Source organism: Chiloscyllium punctatum, chromosome 4 (assembly GCF_047496795.1).
Source record: "Chiloscyllium punctatum isolate Juve2018m chromosome 4, sChiPun1.3, whole genome shotgun sequence".
NCBI classification, from domain to species: domain Eukaryota; kingdom Metazoa; phylum Chordata; class Chondrichthyes; order Orectolobiformes; family Hemiscylliidae; genus Chiloscyllium; species Chiloscyllium punctatum.
In genome coordinates this window covers 14074980-14089889 of record NC_092742.1, presented here as the reverse complement: position 1 = coordinate 14089889, position 14910 = coordinate 14074980, and the positions used below count along the sequence as shown (strand labels likewise).

General features: G+C 40.7%; 1 protein-coding gene across 6 annotated transcripts in view; it reads right to left on the bottom strand.

Moving 5' to 3' along the window:
• LOC140476087 (centrosomal protein of 128 kDa-like) overlaps positions 1 to 14910 on the bottom strand; it is a 416326-nt gene that overhangs the window by 349506 nt on the left and 51910 nt on the right. For all 6 annotated transcript variants that reach the window (XM_072568114.1, XM_072568117.1, XM_072568115.1 and 3 more), the window contains exon 8: positions 9969 to 10085. In XM_072568114.1, the coding sequence (XP_072424215.1) occupies positions 9969 to 10085 (117 nt within the window). The remainder of the gene's footprint in view (positions 1 to 9968; positions 10086 to 14910) is intronic.

The following is a 14910-nucleotide window of genomic DNA, read 5'->3' as shown; positions in this document are numbered from 1 at the left end:
CTCCAGGTACTTTTTAACTTACTTGCAGGAGGCAGAGTCACTACTTAAAATCTCTGACTAAAATTAACAGCTTACAGCAACTAAGGGAAAATAAAGTTACTTTCTTCAGAATCGAGGTATTTCTTCAATGCAGAAAGAAGGACAACAGATTCACTTCCAGAGCTCCGATGGCTTCTTCTCAAACATCCTCAAACTGTTAGCTACCTGGGAGCCAATCATAGAGTTGTTGGCAGGCAGAAAGCCTTTATCATAGACAATTGGTCTCCATTCTATAGAACAATCAGTTGCTCGTTGCTGGCCAAATCCCCCATCATGCACACCTCTGGCTCCATCTAACTCAACCTGGCCTGCTGCTTGAAGAAACAGCAGCGTAAACAGCACTTACGATGAGCAAGTAACTTGCTTTTTAAAAGTGTAGTAAATCTTTTTTAATCGGTTTTTAAAACAGACCTTTTCCCATTTTAGAACTCAATTGAAAATACAGAAAAATGAAAAAAGACAGTTTTTACAGAGGAAAGGGTTGAGGGAAGGGGAGTGAAGAAGTAGAGACGTTAAGCCAACTTGCACAGTCAGCTCCTGCACATGCAGATGTTGTTAAGGACAATGAGAGATTCAAGCTCAACAGCCTGCCTATACTAACATGATTTACCATTTCTGTGTTGACCCCATGGACACAGACCAAAAATGGCTTTACTGGACGTTATAAACTTTCTTGATTTGACTGAAGCATTGTTTATTTTCTGCTTACAGAGACAAGGTTGCCAATTCTCATAAAACAGACACTCCAGCAACAGACAGAGCTTTCAAAGTTAAGAGAAGGAAACATATTTGAATCAAAAGGGAATATAAAATCATGGACTGGATTCTGCAGATAATAAGACAAAACTGTCAGAATTTGCCATTATTACTCCACCAAAACTGACTAACAGCTTCAGGAGTTCACACACACATAGAAGTATGTTGAAATGCATAGGTTTCTGTCAGTGATTCTGTGCTCCACCAGAGGATGGGTTACTAAGGTCTGTTTCCCTCCCCTACCCCCAAAGTAATGCCTAAACAATCAGTGAATTCATGAAAACCTCCATGTTTACAATGCTGGTCTCATTCTTAAAAGCCCCTCGAGACATAGAAACATAGAAGATAGGAGCAGGAGTGGGCCTTTTGACCTCTTGAGCCTGCTCTACCATTCATGATGATCATGGTTGATCATCGCACTCAATATCCTAACCACACCCTCTCCATGTCCCTTGATCCCTTATGTCCTAAGAATTGTATCTACCTCCTTTTTTGAAAACACAATGTTTGGCCTCAACCACTTTGTGGTATTAAATTCCACAGGCTCACCACACTCTGGGTGAAGAAATTTCTCATTTCCATTCTAAAAGGTTTACCCTTTACCCTTAAACGATGATCCCCAACATCAGGAACATCCTTCCTGCATCTAATCTGTCTAGCCCTGCGAGAATTTTATAGGTTTCTAGGAGATCCCCCTCTTATTCTTCAAAGTTCAAGTGAACAGAATCCTAACTGAATCAATTTTTCCTCATACATCAGTCCTGCTACCCAGAAATTGTTTGGTAAACCTTTTGCTGCACTCCCTTTATAGCAAGAGCATCCTTTGCTTAGATAAGGCAACCAAAACTGCACATAATATTCAAGATGTGGCCTCATTAAAGTCCTGTGTAACCATCGTACCTGTAATCAAACCCTCTTGTTATGAATGCCAACATATAGTTTACTTTCTTTACTGCCTACTACACCTCGCACTTACTTTCAGCAACTACATGAGGACACCCAGGTCTCATTGAACAGTTACACCTTGCAAAGTGTTTAAATATGTGTTGTCATCAGTCCTGCAGCATGTTTGGAGACTCCCAAAGTTCACCCTTCGCCAAATGGAAACCACTGAAAATTCCATCAAATTAAAGCAAAATACTGTAGGTGCTGGAAAGATGAAACAACAAGAAAATGCTGGAGAAACTCAGCAGTCAGGCAGCATCTGTGGAGAGAGAAAAAGAGCTATCATTTCATGTCAGAAATGCCTCTTCTTCAGAACACTTCTTCAAATTCAAGATCTCTATCTTATCTCAGATCACATTCCATTTCCTTATAAGCTCAGGTCCTTTCCAACATTTACCAGCTCAGTGTCCATGTGCACATCAACTTTTGAGAAACCTTCTGATTTATAGCCTCATCGTGCCGTCCCTACATCATCATTCAGTCCTTTTCCTTTCACCACATTCAATTCTGGACATTTTTTGCATTTCACTATTCTCTTTGCTCCATTTTTGAGCTATTTTGGCTGTGTCAGAACCCTCACCACAAAAGAAAAATAAAGGTTTGCATTTGTACCGCAGCTTTCATGACTTAGGGTCATCTCAAAATGGTCTACAGTCAAAAAAGTATATTTTTAATTTCTCTTACACAGGAAACATAGCAGCCAATTTATATACATTAACTTTCCATTTACAGCAACGAGTTAACAACTGAGTTCTCTGTTGGAATGATATTCATTAGAAGATGGAACATAATTCCCTTGCTTTTCTTCCAACAGTACAGCAGAAGTACTGGCCTTTCCTTGAGAAAGTAAATCAGGTTCAGTTTGATAATTCACCCAAAACCTAAGACAGTGTAGCACTGCCTTAATACTAAACTGGGGTGTCAGTCTAGATCACACAGTTGCATCTCCCTGAAGTGTGAGCTGAACCTGTAACCTTGTGTCAGAGGTGAAATTGAACAAAGACGGACACGAAATGCCTCAGCCTTGTTTTAAATTCATTCATCAGGTATTGGGGTCACTGACTGGGCCAGCATTTATTGCCCAGAGAACTTAAGATTCAATCCATATTGCTGTGGGTCTGGAGTCACACAGGCCAAAGCAAGTAAGGATGGCAGATTTCCATCATATGGGTTTTTAAAACAACAGACATGGTCACCACATGGCTAGCTTTTTATCCCAAACTTTATTTTTCCAAATTGAGTTCAAATTCCATCACCTATATAGTGGGATTTGAATCACCGAACATTAGCCTGGCATTCTGGATTACTAGAGAGGAACTCTCGTTTCCTGAGGTTTGCCCAAAACGTCGATTTTCCTGCTCCTCGGATGCTGCCTGACCTGCTGTGCTTTTTCAGCACCACTCTAATCTAGACTCTGATTGACATCAACTGCAGTCCTCACTTTTGCCTCTTCTGGATTACTAGTCCAGTGACATGACCATAATAACACAACTTCCCTCTTACTTCCTGCTCTTAAATCCTTCAATCTCATCAAAACCTAGTCCCTTTAGATACTGTCACAATCCATCCTCCTCCAACCCTCACTCTCTAATCATTCCTTCCCAGAAAAGGTTGAACAATTTCCTGGTATCAATGGTACTATTAAGTGCAAGATGTTAGCAATTGTAATAATGCTTACAGAAATATGGATTGAAGATTTAATAGAAATGTTTTAATAGTAATGTTTTACTCTTTACATCTTTTCTCAAACTGGCTGACCTTGTTTTCTATCCATGTAATAGAACATAGAACATAGAACATAGAACAATACAGCACAGAACAGGCCCTTCGGCCCACGATGTTGTGCCGAACTTCTATCCTAGATTAAGCACCCATCCATGTACCTATCCAAATGCCGCTTAAAGGTCGCCAATGAATCTGACTCTACCACTCCCACGGGCAGCGCATTCCATGCCCCCACCACTCTCTGGGTGAAGAACCCACCCCTGACATCTCCCCTATACCTTCCACCCTTCACCTTAAATTTATGTCCCCTTGTAACACTCTGTTGTACCCGGGGAAAAAGTTTCTGACTGTCTACTCTATCTATTCCTCTGATCATCTTATAAACCTCTATCAAGTCACCCCTCATCCTTCGCCGTTCCAACGAGAAAAGGCCGAGAACTCTCAACCTATCCTCGTATGACCTACTCTCCATTCCAGGCAACATCCTGGTAAATCTTCTCTGCACCCTCTCCAAAGCTTCCACATCTTTCCTAAAGTGAGGCGACCAGAACTGCACACAGTACTCCAAATGTGGCCTAACCAAAGTCCTGTACAGCTGCAACATCACCTCACGACTCTTGAATTCAATCCCTCTGCTAATGAACGATAATACTCCATAGGCCTTCTTACAAACTCTATCCACCTGAGTGGCAACCTTCAAAGATCTATGTACATAGACCCCAAGATCCCTCTGTTCCTCCACCTGACCAAGAACCCTACCATTAACCCTGTATTCCGCATTCTTATTTGTTCTTCCAAAATGGACAACTTCACACTTGGCAGGGTTGAACTCCATCTGCCACTCCTCAGCCCAGCTCTGCATCATATCTAAGTCCCTCTGCAGCCGACAACAGCCCTCCTCACTGTCCACAACTCCACCTATCTTTGTATCATCTGCAAATTTACTGACCCACCCTTCGACTCCCTCATCTAAGTCATTAATAAAAATTACAAACAGCAGAGGACCCAGAACTGATCCCTGCGGAACTCCACTTGTAACTGGACTCCATGCTGAATATTTACCATCTACCACCACTCTCTGACTTCGACCGGTTAGCCAGTTTTCTATCCAATTGGCCAAATTTCCCTCTATCCCATGCCTCCTGACTTTCCGCATAAGCCTACCATGGGGAACCTTATCAAATGCCTTACTAAAATCCATGTACACTACATCCACTGCTCTACCCTCATCCACATGCTTGGTCACCTCCTCGAAGAATTCAATAAGACTTGTAAGGCAAGACCTACCCTTCACAAATCCGTGCTGGCTGTCCCTAATCAAGCAGTGCCGTTCCAGATACTCGTAAATCCTATCCCTCAGTACCCTTTCCATTACTTTGCCTACCACAGAAGTAAGACTAACTGGCCTGTAATTCCCGGGGTTATCCCTATTCCCTTTTTTGAACAGGGGCACAACATTCGCTACTCTCCAGTCCCCTGGTACCACCCCCGTTGCCAGTGAAGACGAGAAGATCATTGCCAACGGTACTGCAATTTCCTCTCTTGCTTCCCACATAATCCTAGGATATATCCCGTCAGGCCCGGGGGACTTGTCTATCCTCAAGTTGTTCAAAATGTCCAACACATCTTCCTTCCTAACAGATATCTCTTCTAGCTTATCAGTCCGTTTCACACTCTCCTCTTCAACAATACAGTCCCTCTCGTTCGTAAATACTGAAGAGAAGTACTTGTTCAAGACCTCTCCTATCTCTTCCGACTCAATACACAGTCTCCCACCACTGTCCTTGATCGGACCTACCCTCGTTCTCGTCATTCTCAGCCTACCCTCAGTTCTGCTTTAAAAGTTAATGAGACCCACTTTCCCCCCTCCCCTGTCCTTTGTTCATTTTAACCCTATGGTATGCTTAAAGAAAAATGTCAAGATCAGTTTCAGTTTCAATCACATGTGCCATTTGTGTTGAATATCAAGAGGCTTGCGGGCCTCAAAAATGGCCAGAAACAATTTGGGTGGATGCACGGAGTAATTTGTGGCATAACACCATTAAGTAGATCATAAACCATCATTGGTCCCACAGAATCTGTACAACTTCAAAAAATGTATGAGCAAATCTCTCACTCATACATGCACATCCACGCGTGCAGACATCTGTGCTGCAGTCAGCTTCCTGGAGCATGAATTCATCTCACAGATCAGAACAGTAAAGATCCAGCTGATTTAAATGATGCTCATAATAGCATATTGGCTTGGGAATTCAGCCTGCTAGAGAAATTCCAAAGGAGCAAAAAAGACAAGACACAATAAGAAATTTGAATGCAGGAAAGCAGGCAATAACTAGCATTAAACCTATCCACCTACCCAAGCTCTGAGATAAACTCTCCAGTTTTAATAGATTTACTTTGTCCCATTGCAAACGCTGAATCTTTCAGCGAAATATCTGAAGCTTTGTCCATATTAGATAATTTTTGTTTTATTAATTTTAATGGGAATGGAATTTGACTCTGAACTCAAATCCCACATCAAAGTGAAATTCATTAATCTAATCAGTCGCAGACTGATACTACAGAACAAAAAGATGATTAAAATTGCTGGATTATCATGAAAACACAAGTCGTACAAGTAACAACACCCAGGGAAGGATAGTGAAGTTAATTTCAGTGCACCAGTTGGGTGGAGGCATTAATGCAGTTTTGTTCATTGGCATACCATACAGTCATGTGAAAGTCAAGGTTGAGACCAGAAAGCTTTACAAACTGTAGAAGGTCTATTTTGAGTGTTGAAGTCCATGTCGGTTCTTGGGAACTACCAATAATGACCGCGACTACATGATTGCTGGCCATGGTCCTGAATTCACCCCAGAACTGATGATTCAGGCTATCTATTTCTGATCGCAGTATACGCTACAAAAGCCAAGATGGCTGGCAAAGGTGGATCCCACCATAGCAGTCACAGATGGCCACGTGGGCACAAGGCAAAGATGGTCACCACCTACACATTGGCAGATAATACCAGTCACACTTGACATTTGCAGCTTTCATATTGCAGTGTCCACAAAGGAAGCCCCTGGTTGCAATAAAGTACGCTTTGACTGGCAGACGGTTGACATGGAGAAGCTCCAGTCCCAGATCAGGTTCAATATGTGGAGGGAAAGTGGGGAATTGTTCAAGTTCATTAAGAAGGATACTCAGGGCAAATGGTAAAAGCAGCAAAAAGTAAACAAGAGGCAGGAAATAAGTAGAGAAGAAACACAGCTATAAAATAAAACTTTGAAAATGCAAAACTCTGAAGCTAAAAGATAAAAGCTCAGAGGCATCATGGCTCTCAGGAAAGTGAAAACTCAAAGTGTGAAGAGTCACAGGTATATGCTAAAGTGGTATCCACCTTTCTCTTAGTGTTTAGGGAGTATACTCTGCTCAGAAACAGAAAGCCAGAAGCAGCAGTTTCCTGCTGAACATACAACAAAATAATCCCCGTTCTGCTCCAGGCTCAGAGATCATTTCAGATTAATACAATAGCCAAATACTGTAGATGCTGAATTGCATCTGAAATGAACATTTGTTAAAACTCGGCACTCCATGTCACAATAAAGATGTCTGGTAGACATTTCACTTGACCATTCTGCAAATGCCTGCTTTTTAAGCCATCTAGAGATCGAGCTTATGCAACTTAGTTGTTCATTATAGTTTAAATCAGAAAAGAGCAACTGTAAAAAAAAAGGATTCTCTAGATTGCTCCCAATAAACCGATTCAAAAGGTGTGGCACTGGAAAAGCACAGCAGGTCAGGCAGCAGCCGAGAAACAGGAGAATCGACGTTTTGGGCATAAGCCCTTTATCAGGAATGTCATTCCTGATGAAGGGCTTATGCCTGAAACAGCAATGGTTCTGCTGCTCAGCTGCTGCCTGATCTGCTGTGCTTTTCCAGCACTACACGTTTCGACTCTTATCTCCAACATCTGCAGTGCTCACTTTCTCGCCCCTACTAAACCAATTCTCAAGTCTGACAGGAGCCAGGTGAAAAATTCAGGATTTTTGGGCCAAAGGTTGGGATACACATGATTGACTATTACTCAAGTTTTTAAAACAGTATTTTATTGACAACAAAATCAGAATCAAAGCTAAAATGTTAAACAATTTTACCCAGGATTAATTGAGTTTTATCTTTTCTGGAACATTGCTCCTCAAAGCAGACAACATGCCTAAACACCCAGGCACACTGACGACCTCAGTATGATATTACATATTTGCACCTTATTACCATCTAGGCACCTGGAACATTATTCACATCCCAAATACAATGATAGCAATTAGAAATATTCCTGACTTCCACCAACATTTGGACAGTAATCTTAGATTTTCAATATAGTTGTTTACAAGGGTGTCCAACATCCCAATGGGATAAATTTCATTATATATTGCCTAGAAAACAAAGAGTATCTAATTTTTGTTTAAAACTGAAATTCTGATAATTAAAAATCAAAATTTATGTAAATGTTCAAATTTTCTACAACTGCTTTGGCACAAACACGAGATTGAACAAAAATCACACCCTAATCACCACAATCAAATCGAAAAAAATTTCATGACACTTCCCTAAACGAGACAGCGAAGAATTTGCAACCAATACATTCATGTTCCAACTTAGATTAAACATTAATTCACCACAATGTTGTTCATGGGAAGACAATGCAGTCAAGGTGACTAATACATTCCTGAAGAAGGGCTAATGCCCGAAACGTCGATTCTCCTGCTCCTTGGATGCTGCCTGACCTGCTGTGCTTTTCCAGCAACACATTTTCAGCAGTGATTAATACATCTTAGTCTACATAACAATTGTCACTATACCTCAAAAGTAATTTAACAGCTCTGGGGTGGTATTCAGCCTTGAAAAATCACTATATAAATGGGCACACTTATCTTCTTCATTAAAAGTGCACGTTGTTAATATTTATCACTACACTGCCATACCAATATGGTCTCCATTTCCAATATGTAACATGATATAAAGGGAACACTACACATAACAAAAGAAAATAGATATAATGGAAAATAAAAAGTAATCATTTTAAAAAAAGATATTTAACTTCAGCTACCAAGGAAGCAGTATTATTCGCAATATACATCAATGACATAGATGAGGAAAGTTAATGTACGAGTTAAGTTTGTGAACAACCCAAAAATAGGTGGTAAGGATGCCAAACATGAGAGTCTGCAGAGGGATATGATCAGGTTAAGTGAGTGGGAAAAAACTTGGCAGTTGAAAAATAACGTGGGAAAATGTGAAGGAAGGAAGTATAGAGGATTGGCTTATTATTTTAAATGGAGAGAGACTGCAGAAAGTTACGCAAGAATTGGAAATGCTCATCCATGAATCACAAAAAGCCAGCATCCAAGTTAAGCATGTAATAGTGAAGGTAAATGGAATGTTGGCCTTTATTTCAAACAGAACAAATCTATCCAAAGGACCAGTCAGGCTGGAGTACAGTTTTGGGCCCCTTATTCGAGAAAATAAATACTGGCATTCGAGGCATTCCAAAGCAGATTCCTAAGGATGATACAGGATATGGAGGAACTGTCATATGGGGAAAGGTTGAGTAGATTGGGCCTGTACTCATTGAAATTTAGAAACATGAGAGGCACTCTTATTGAGACGTACAAGATTCTTAGATGACTTGACAAGGTAGATAAGGAGAGGTTGGTTTGCCCTGTGGGTGTAGAGTCTAAATCCAGAGGACATAATCTCAGAATAAGGATTGCATGCTTAAGACAGAGAGGAGTAGGAATTTCATCACTGAGGATAGTGAATCTGTGAAATTCTTTATTGCAAAGACTGTCGATGCTGGGTTATCAAATATATTCAAGGCTGAGAAAGGCAGATTTTTAATTGGCAAGGGAAACAAGGATTATAGGGAAAGGGCAAGAAAGTGAAGTTAAAGATTATCAGATCAGTCATGAACTCATCAAAAGCTGTGCAGACTCAATGGGCTGAATGGCCAACTTCTGCTCCTACATCTTATGGTTGGAACCTTCCACTACATCTGTCAATACCTCTCAATCTCTTGCTTTTGGGAAAATTAATCTAATGTCTTCTGGAACCTATTTAGAAGGGACATGTTCAACCATGGTGTGGACAGCAGGCAGGTTTCCTATTTATTACCAAAATTCCCAGTACATGAAGGCAGTAGAAGGGAAAATAAGGCGGTGCATGTGACAAACAGCTTATCAGTGCTATTACTTTCTACAGCCTAAAGTCAAAATACTCTCCCACACTATTTCCTTTAATAACACTGCTTAGTAACTTAATTCACTATTCTCCTTTGAAGTAGAAATGTTGGACTTCATTTAATAGCTTTCAAAATCATGATCATTGGCAGTGAACCCTTTCATGTAGCCTTGTCGAAAGACTCTCAAGTTTGTTCAGAAACCAAAATAACTGGAACAGATGACTATCTTTACTGTCTTTACCAGCAAATGTTTCAAATCTCCAATGTGAAGACTATGCCTCACCTCCTTCAGTTGTACAGCCATGTGTCCAAGCTGGTCTTCACGACGTTCTGCCAAATGCCTTTCCGTTCTCATTTCCTTTTCAATTTCTTGCAGGCGCCTTTCAACTCTCTCTGAAACCTGTGCACGAGAGGGCACAGCATTAAGTAAGTTTGCATTTACCACTAGCACAAGGCCAGTTATTACAGTGCTAAAAAAGTAAATGCAACAGACATTATTCTCACTGGGTACAGACACTTCTACAACACAGTGTTCACTCCTCAGTTTACATCCAGTTCACATAAAGAGTTTTGAGGTCAATCTGAATTCAAGTGCAGAAGGTTTTCAGTTGGGTTAAAAAATGAGGAGGATTCTAATTTAGTCATGAATAAGCCATCAGCTGCAAAGGATGGTCAACTATCAATTAAAAATTAGTAGCAACAAAAGGACAGTAAGTTTCAACCACTGTTGATTGCAATCTCAAGACAGAAGGTGCAATTCTGTCACTAAGGTTTCAATATCCAAGAAATGAAATAGACAGTCCAAGAGCAAAAATGGATGGGTGAATATGGAACTCTAAGGATTGCTTTAGTGCTGATTTCCTAACAGTGTTTGAAGCAAAGTATAGATTGTATACTGTATCGGATTTAACAATTAACAATCAATCATGACACCTCAGTAAACTGGAAAGGGGAAACTTTGGGTTCTGCTAATTACTGTATAGTCTGATTTGGCATTTCGTGAAGCGTGCAATTACAATTAATACTGGAATAAGATTTGGCAGAGTAACTTAAGAAGATGGAAAATCTCTGTAGAGGAATTGGTGGAAAGTAGAAGAGAAATATATTGACTAAAATACATAATCAGCGTACAAATGCAGAGATACAGAAGTGAGAGTTACTCATCAGCAATTATAATTCCCTAGAACCCCGTTTATCATCAATTCCTTTCAGATGACACATCCTATATAAACACAAGTCAGTCTTTCCTGTAAATAAGATAAATGAATGATTCCAAGATGGTAACATAGAACGCTCCAGCCAGATCTCATCCACACCGTCCTTATTTTTTTCTCTATTGCGCACATTTTTCTCTTCTGATCTTTTCCTCTTCACTCAGCGTGCCCAGAGTGAAGCAGGACGGAGGTCAACGGGGATGGAGGTCAACAGGGACTAAGCGGCTCAGGGACGGAGGTGAGCGAGCCCGGACTGGAGCAGAGACAAGCCGAGACGGAGAGGAGCGGGAACAGAGCAGAGCAGAGATGGAGGCCAGTGGGCCCGGAGCAAAGATGGCTACTGGCTGGTAACCAGTGGAGCCTGATCAGACCACGTGGAAGCCATTATAGAAAGACTAGAATATCTTTTTAGCTTTATTTCTTATTTTCCTAACTTATACTATGCATAGCTGTAATGCACCATAACTTTTTTGTTATTTATATTTATTGTACCTGAGATTTGCACTTTGCTACTTTGTACCTAAGATGTTGCCATGTGTTCAGCAACATTTTCCACCTTTCACTGTACTCCTGTTCTTTTTTGACTTGAGTACACGTGACAATAAACCTAATTCTAAAATACATCACCTCACTCACTGATACATTCTTCTGAACAGCAATACTGGAGATATATAATTGTTTTATATCTCCCATACGATCAGCTATCAACACTACATCATTAACCTGCTCAGGGTGCTGAATACTCTTATGGGGAATTTATCTAGAAATTAACAGCATAAAATGCTTACCTGCTCCATAGGTGTGATACCACAGTACTCTCACAAGATGGTAGCAGAGAGCTACATAGATCACAAAGTCATGGAACTGCTACAACACAAGAGACCTGTTGGCCTATTGTGTTGCTGCTGGCTCTGTGCTAAAGTAATCTGGCTTTCCTACTCCACTGCCTTTTCCCCATTGCACTGTGACTTTTTCTCCTCTTCCAATCTTTTCAAAGCCACCACTGATCTGAGCTGCTAGGCACTGTGTTCCAGATCTTAACACTCATTATTCACTTTAAGTCCATGCATCGGCCATTCTTCTGCCAATGGAACGTTTTTCATCATTTATATAAATGACTTGGATGCGAGCATAAGAGGTATAGTTAGTAGGTTTGCTGATGACACCAAAATTGGAGGTGTAGTGGACAGCGAAGGTGGTTACCTCAGATTACAACGGGATCTTGATCAGATGGGCCAATGGGCTGAGAAGTGGCAGATGAACTTAAATTTAGATAAATGGGAGGTGTTGCATTTTGGGAAAGCAAATCTTAGCAGGACTTATACACTTAATAGTAAGGTCCTCAGGAGTGTTGCTGAAAGAAAAAAGACCTTGGAGTGTAGGTTCATAGCTCCTTGAAAGTGGAGTTGCAGGTAGATAGGATAGTGAAGAAGGCATTTGGTATGCTTTCCTTTATTGGTCAGCATATTGAGTACAGGAGTTGGGAGGTCATAGTGTGGCTGTACAGGACATTGGTTAGGCCACTGTTGGAATATTGCGTACAATTCTGGTCTCCTTCCTATCGGAAAGATGTTGTGAAACTTGAAAGGGTTCAGAAAAGATTTACAAGGATGTTGCGAGGGTTGGAGGATTTGAATTATAGGGATAGGTTGAACAGGCTGGGGTTGCTTTCCCTGGAGCATTGGAGGCTGAGGGGTGACCTTATAGAGATTTATAAAATCAAGAGGGGCATGGATAGGGTAAATAGACAAAGTCTTTTCCCTGGGGTGGGGGAGTCCAGAACTAAAGGGCATAGGTTTAGGGTGAGAGGGGAAAGATATAAAAGAGACCTAAGGGGCAACTTCTTCACACAGAGGGTGGTACATGTATGGAATGAGTTGCCACAAGAAGTGGTGGAGGCTGGTACAATTGCAACATTTAAAAGACATCTGGATGGGTATATGAATAGGAAGGGTTTAGAGGGATATGGGCCAGATGCTGGCAGGTGGGACTAGATTGGGTTGGGATATCTGGTCGACATGGATGAGTTGGACCGAAGGGTCTGGTTCCATGCTGTACATCTCTATGACTCTATAATGGTTCCTCATGGTTATGAGCAACTTAATCAAATCTCCTCTCAGCCAACTCCTCTCTAAGGACAGCAGTCCCAGATCCTCTAATCTGTCCACATAACTAAAGTCCACTATCGCAGCAACTTTGCCACGAACCTTTGCTACACCCTCTAACACTACCCCCTTTAGTATCAGTATGGTAATAAAGGACAGGAAAACTATGGGGAGAAAGTGGAGTGGGCAAAGGGATGAGAAAAGAAAGCTGGAGAGATTGGGAAAGCCAAGGGAAGAGGGTGGGCAATTGGAGAAAGAAGGTGGAGGAGGATTAGAGTGGGGAAGAGTGGTTTGCATGGACAAAGGTATCTTTCCCTGTATTTGGCAGCCTATAAAATACACTCAGTAGTGACATAAAATCTCTGTTGCTATTTGCCTCCAACTAAATAAATTCTATCCCTCACCCCTCTAATGCATCCTCCCTCTCCAGCATTATAATAAACTCCGTAATCTCTTACTCTAGCAGAGTAACTTAAGTACTTACACAGCACTTGCTAGGAAAGTGTGAGATCATGCACATTTATACAAAGAATCCGAAGGCAGACAAGTATTTAAATAGAGCGAGCTTCCAAAATAAACTGCACTGCACAGGGATCTGAGTTTTCCTGTGCATGAATCATAAAAAAAACATTTAATTTTGTATGGTAGCAAATCTCAAATATAAAAACAAACAAAAAAGCAGACTCAGCAACTGGAAACACAGGTGATTTACTGGTGGTGATTAGTAGAGGTGAAAAAATACCACCACGATTTGTTGATAGCGAAAAGCGTTCAACTGTATAACAGCACTTCTGAAACCAAGAAGGGAAAAAAAGCAGATGGGTCTACAGAACTTCCTGTCCCGGCCTGGGACTAGTCTGTGTACACCATGAAAAGTGGCTCTATTTTGGGGTTTGCATGATCCTTTCCAGATGGGTTTCCTGAGTTATTATAATATCAATGACTTAAATATGAACAGACAAATCATGGTCACTAAATTTACAGATTACACAAAGATAGGTAGGGAAGTATATTGTGAAGATTTTAGAAAGTTCTTGCAGACAGATATAGGCAGGATGTGAGCGACAGATGCAGTTATAATGTGCAAAATGTGAAGATGTTCACTTTGGTGGGAAGAATATAAAACAATGTCACTCAATCATATAACAGCAGAATTCTGACATACAGAATGATCTAGGTGTTCTAATGCATGAGTCACTAATTAGCATGCAGGTATAGGAAGAAATTAATAAAAGGATAGCTTTTCATTAGCCACTTTATGAGAGGAATTGAACATAAACGTGTGGATATTATATTCTGCTATACATGGCATTGTTGAGATCACACCTCAAATACAGTGTGCAGTTTTGGTCTCCTTGTTTATGGAAGAATATAAATGCATTGAAGGCAGTTGAGAGGAAGTTTGACACCTGGAATAAGAGAGTTGTCGTAGGAGAATAGGTTGGTCAGACTAGGATTGCTTCCATTAGAGTTTAGAAAAGCCAGCAGTGACTTGACTGAGGTGTACAAGATCCTGAAAGATCTCGGAAAGATGGATGTGGAAAGGATGTTTCATCTTGTGCAGAACTAAAGAACAGCATTTAAAATTAGGTAGCGCCGTTTTATGACAAAAACATGAGGAAATATATTCTTAGAGGTTTGTACAACTTTGAAACTCTTGAGGTGAACACTCTCAGTACGTTTAAGGAAGAGGTTGATACACTGGTTAGGAAATGAAATCAAAAGTCTTTGGGGGTGGATGAGAATGTGGATTTCAAAACACACGCATTTCAACCATGATTGTACTGAATAGCACAGCAAGTTTAAAGGTTAAAATGGCCTAATTCTGCTCCTGTTGGCACAAAATCAAGGATGCAATTTTAAACTTTTAATAAGGTGAGGCCTCAGGTATACCTGGTCCAAATCT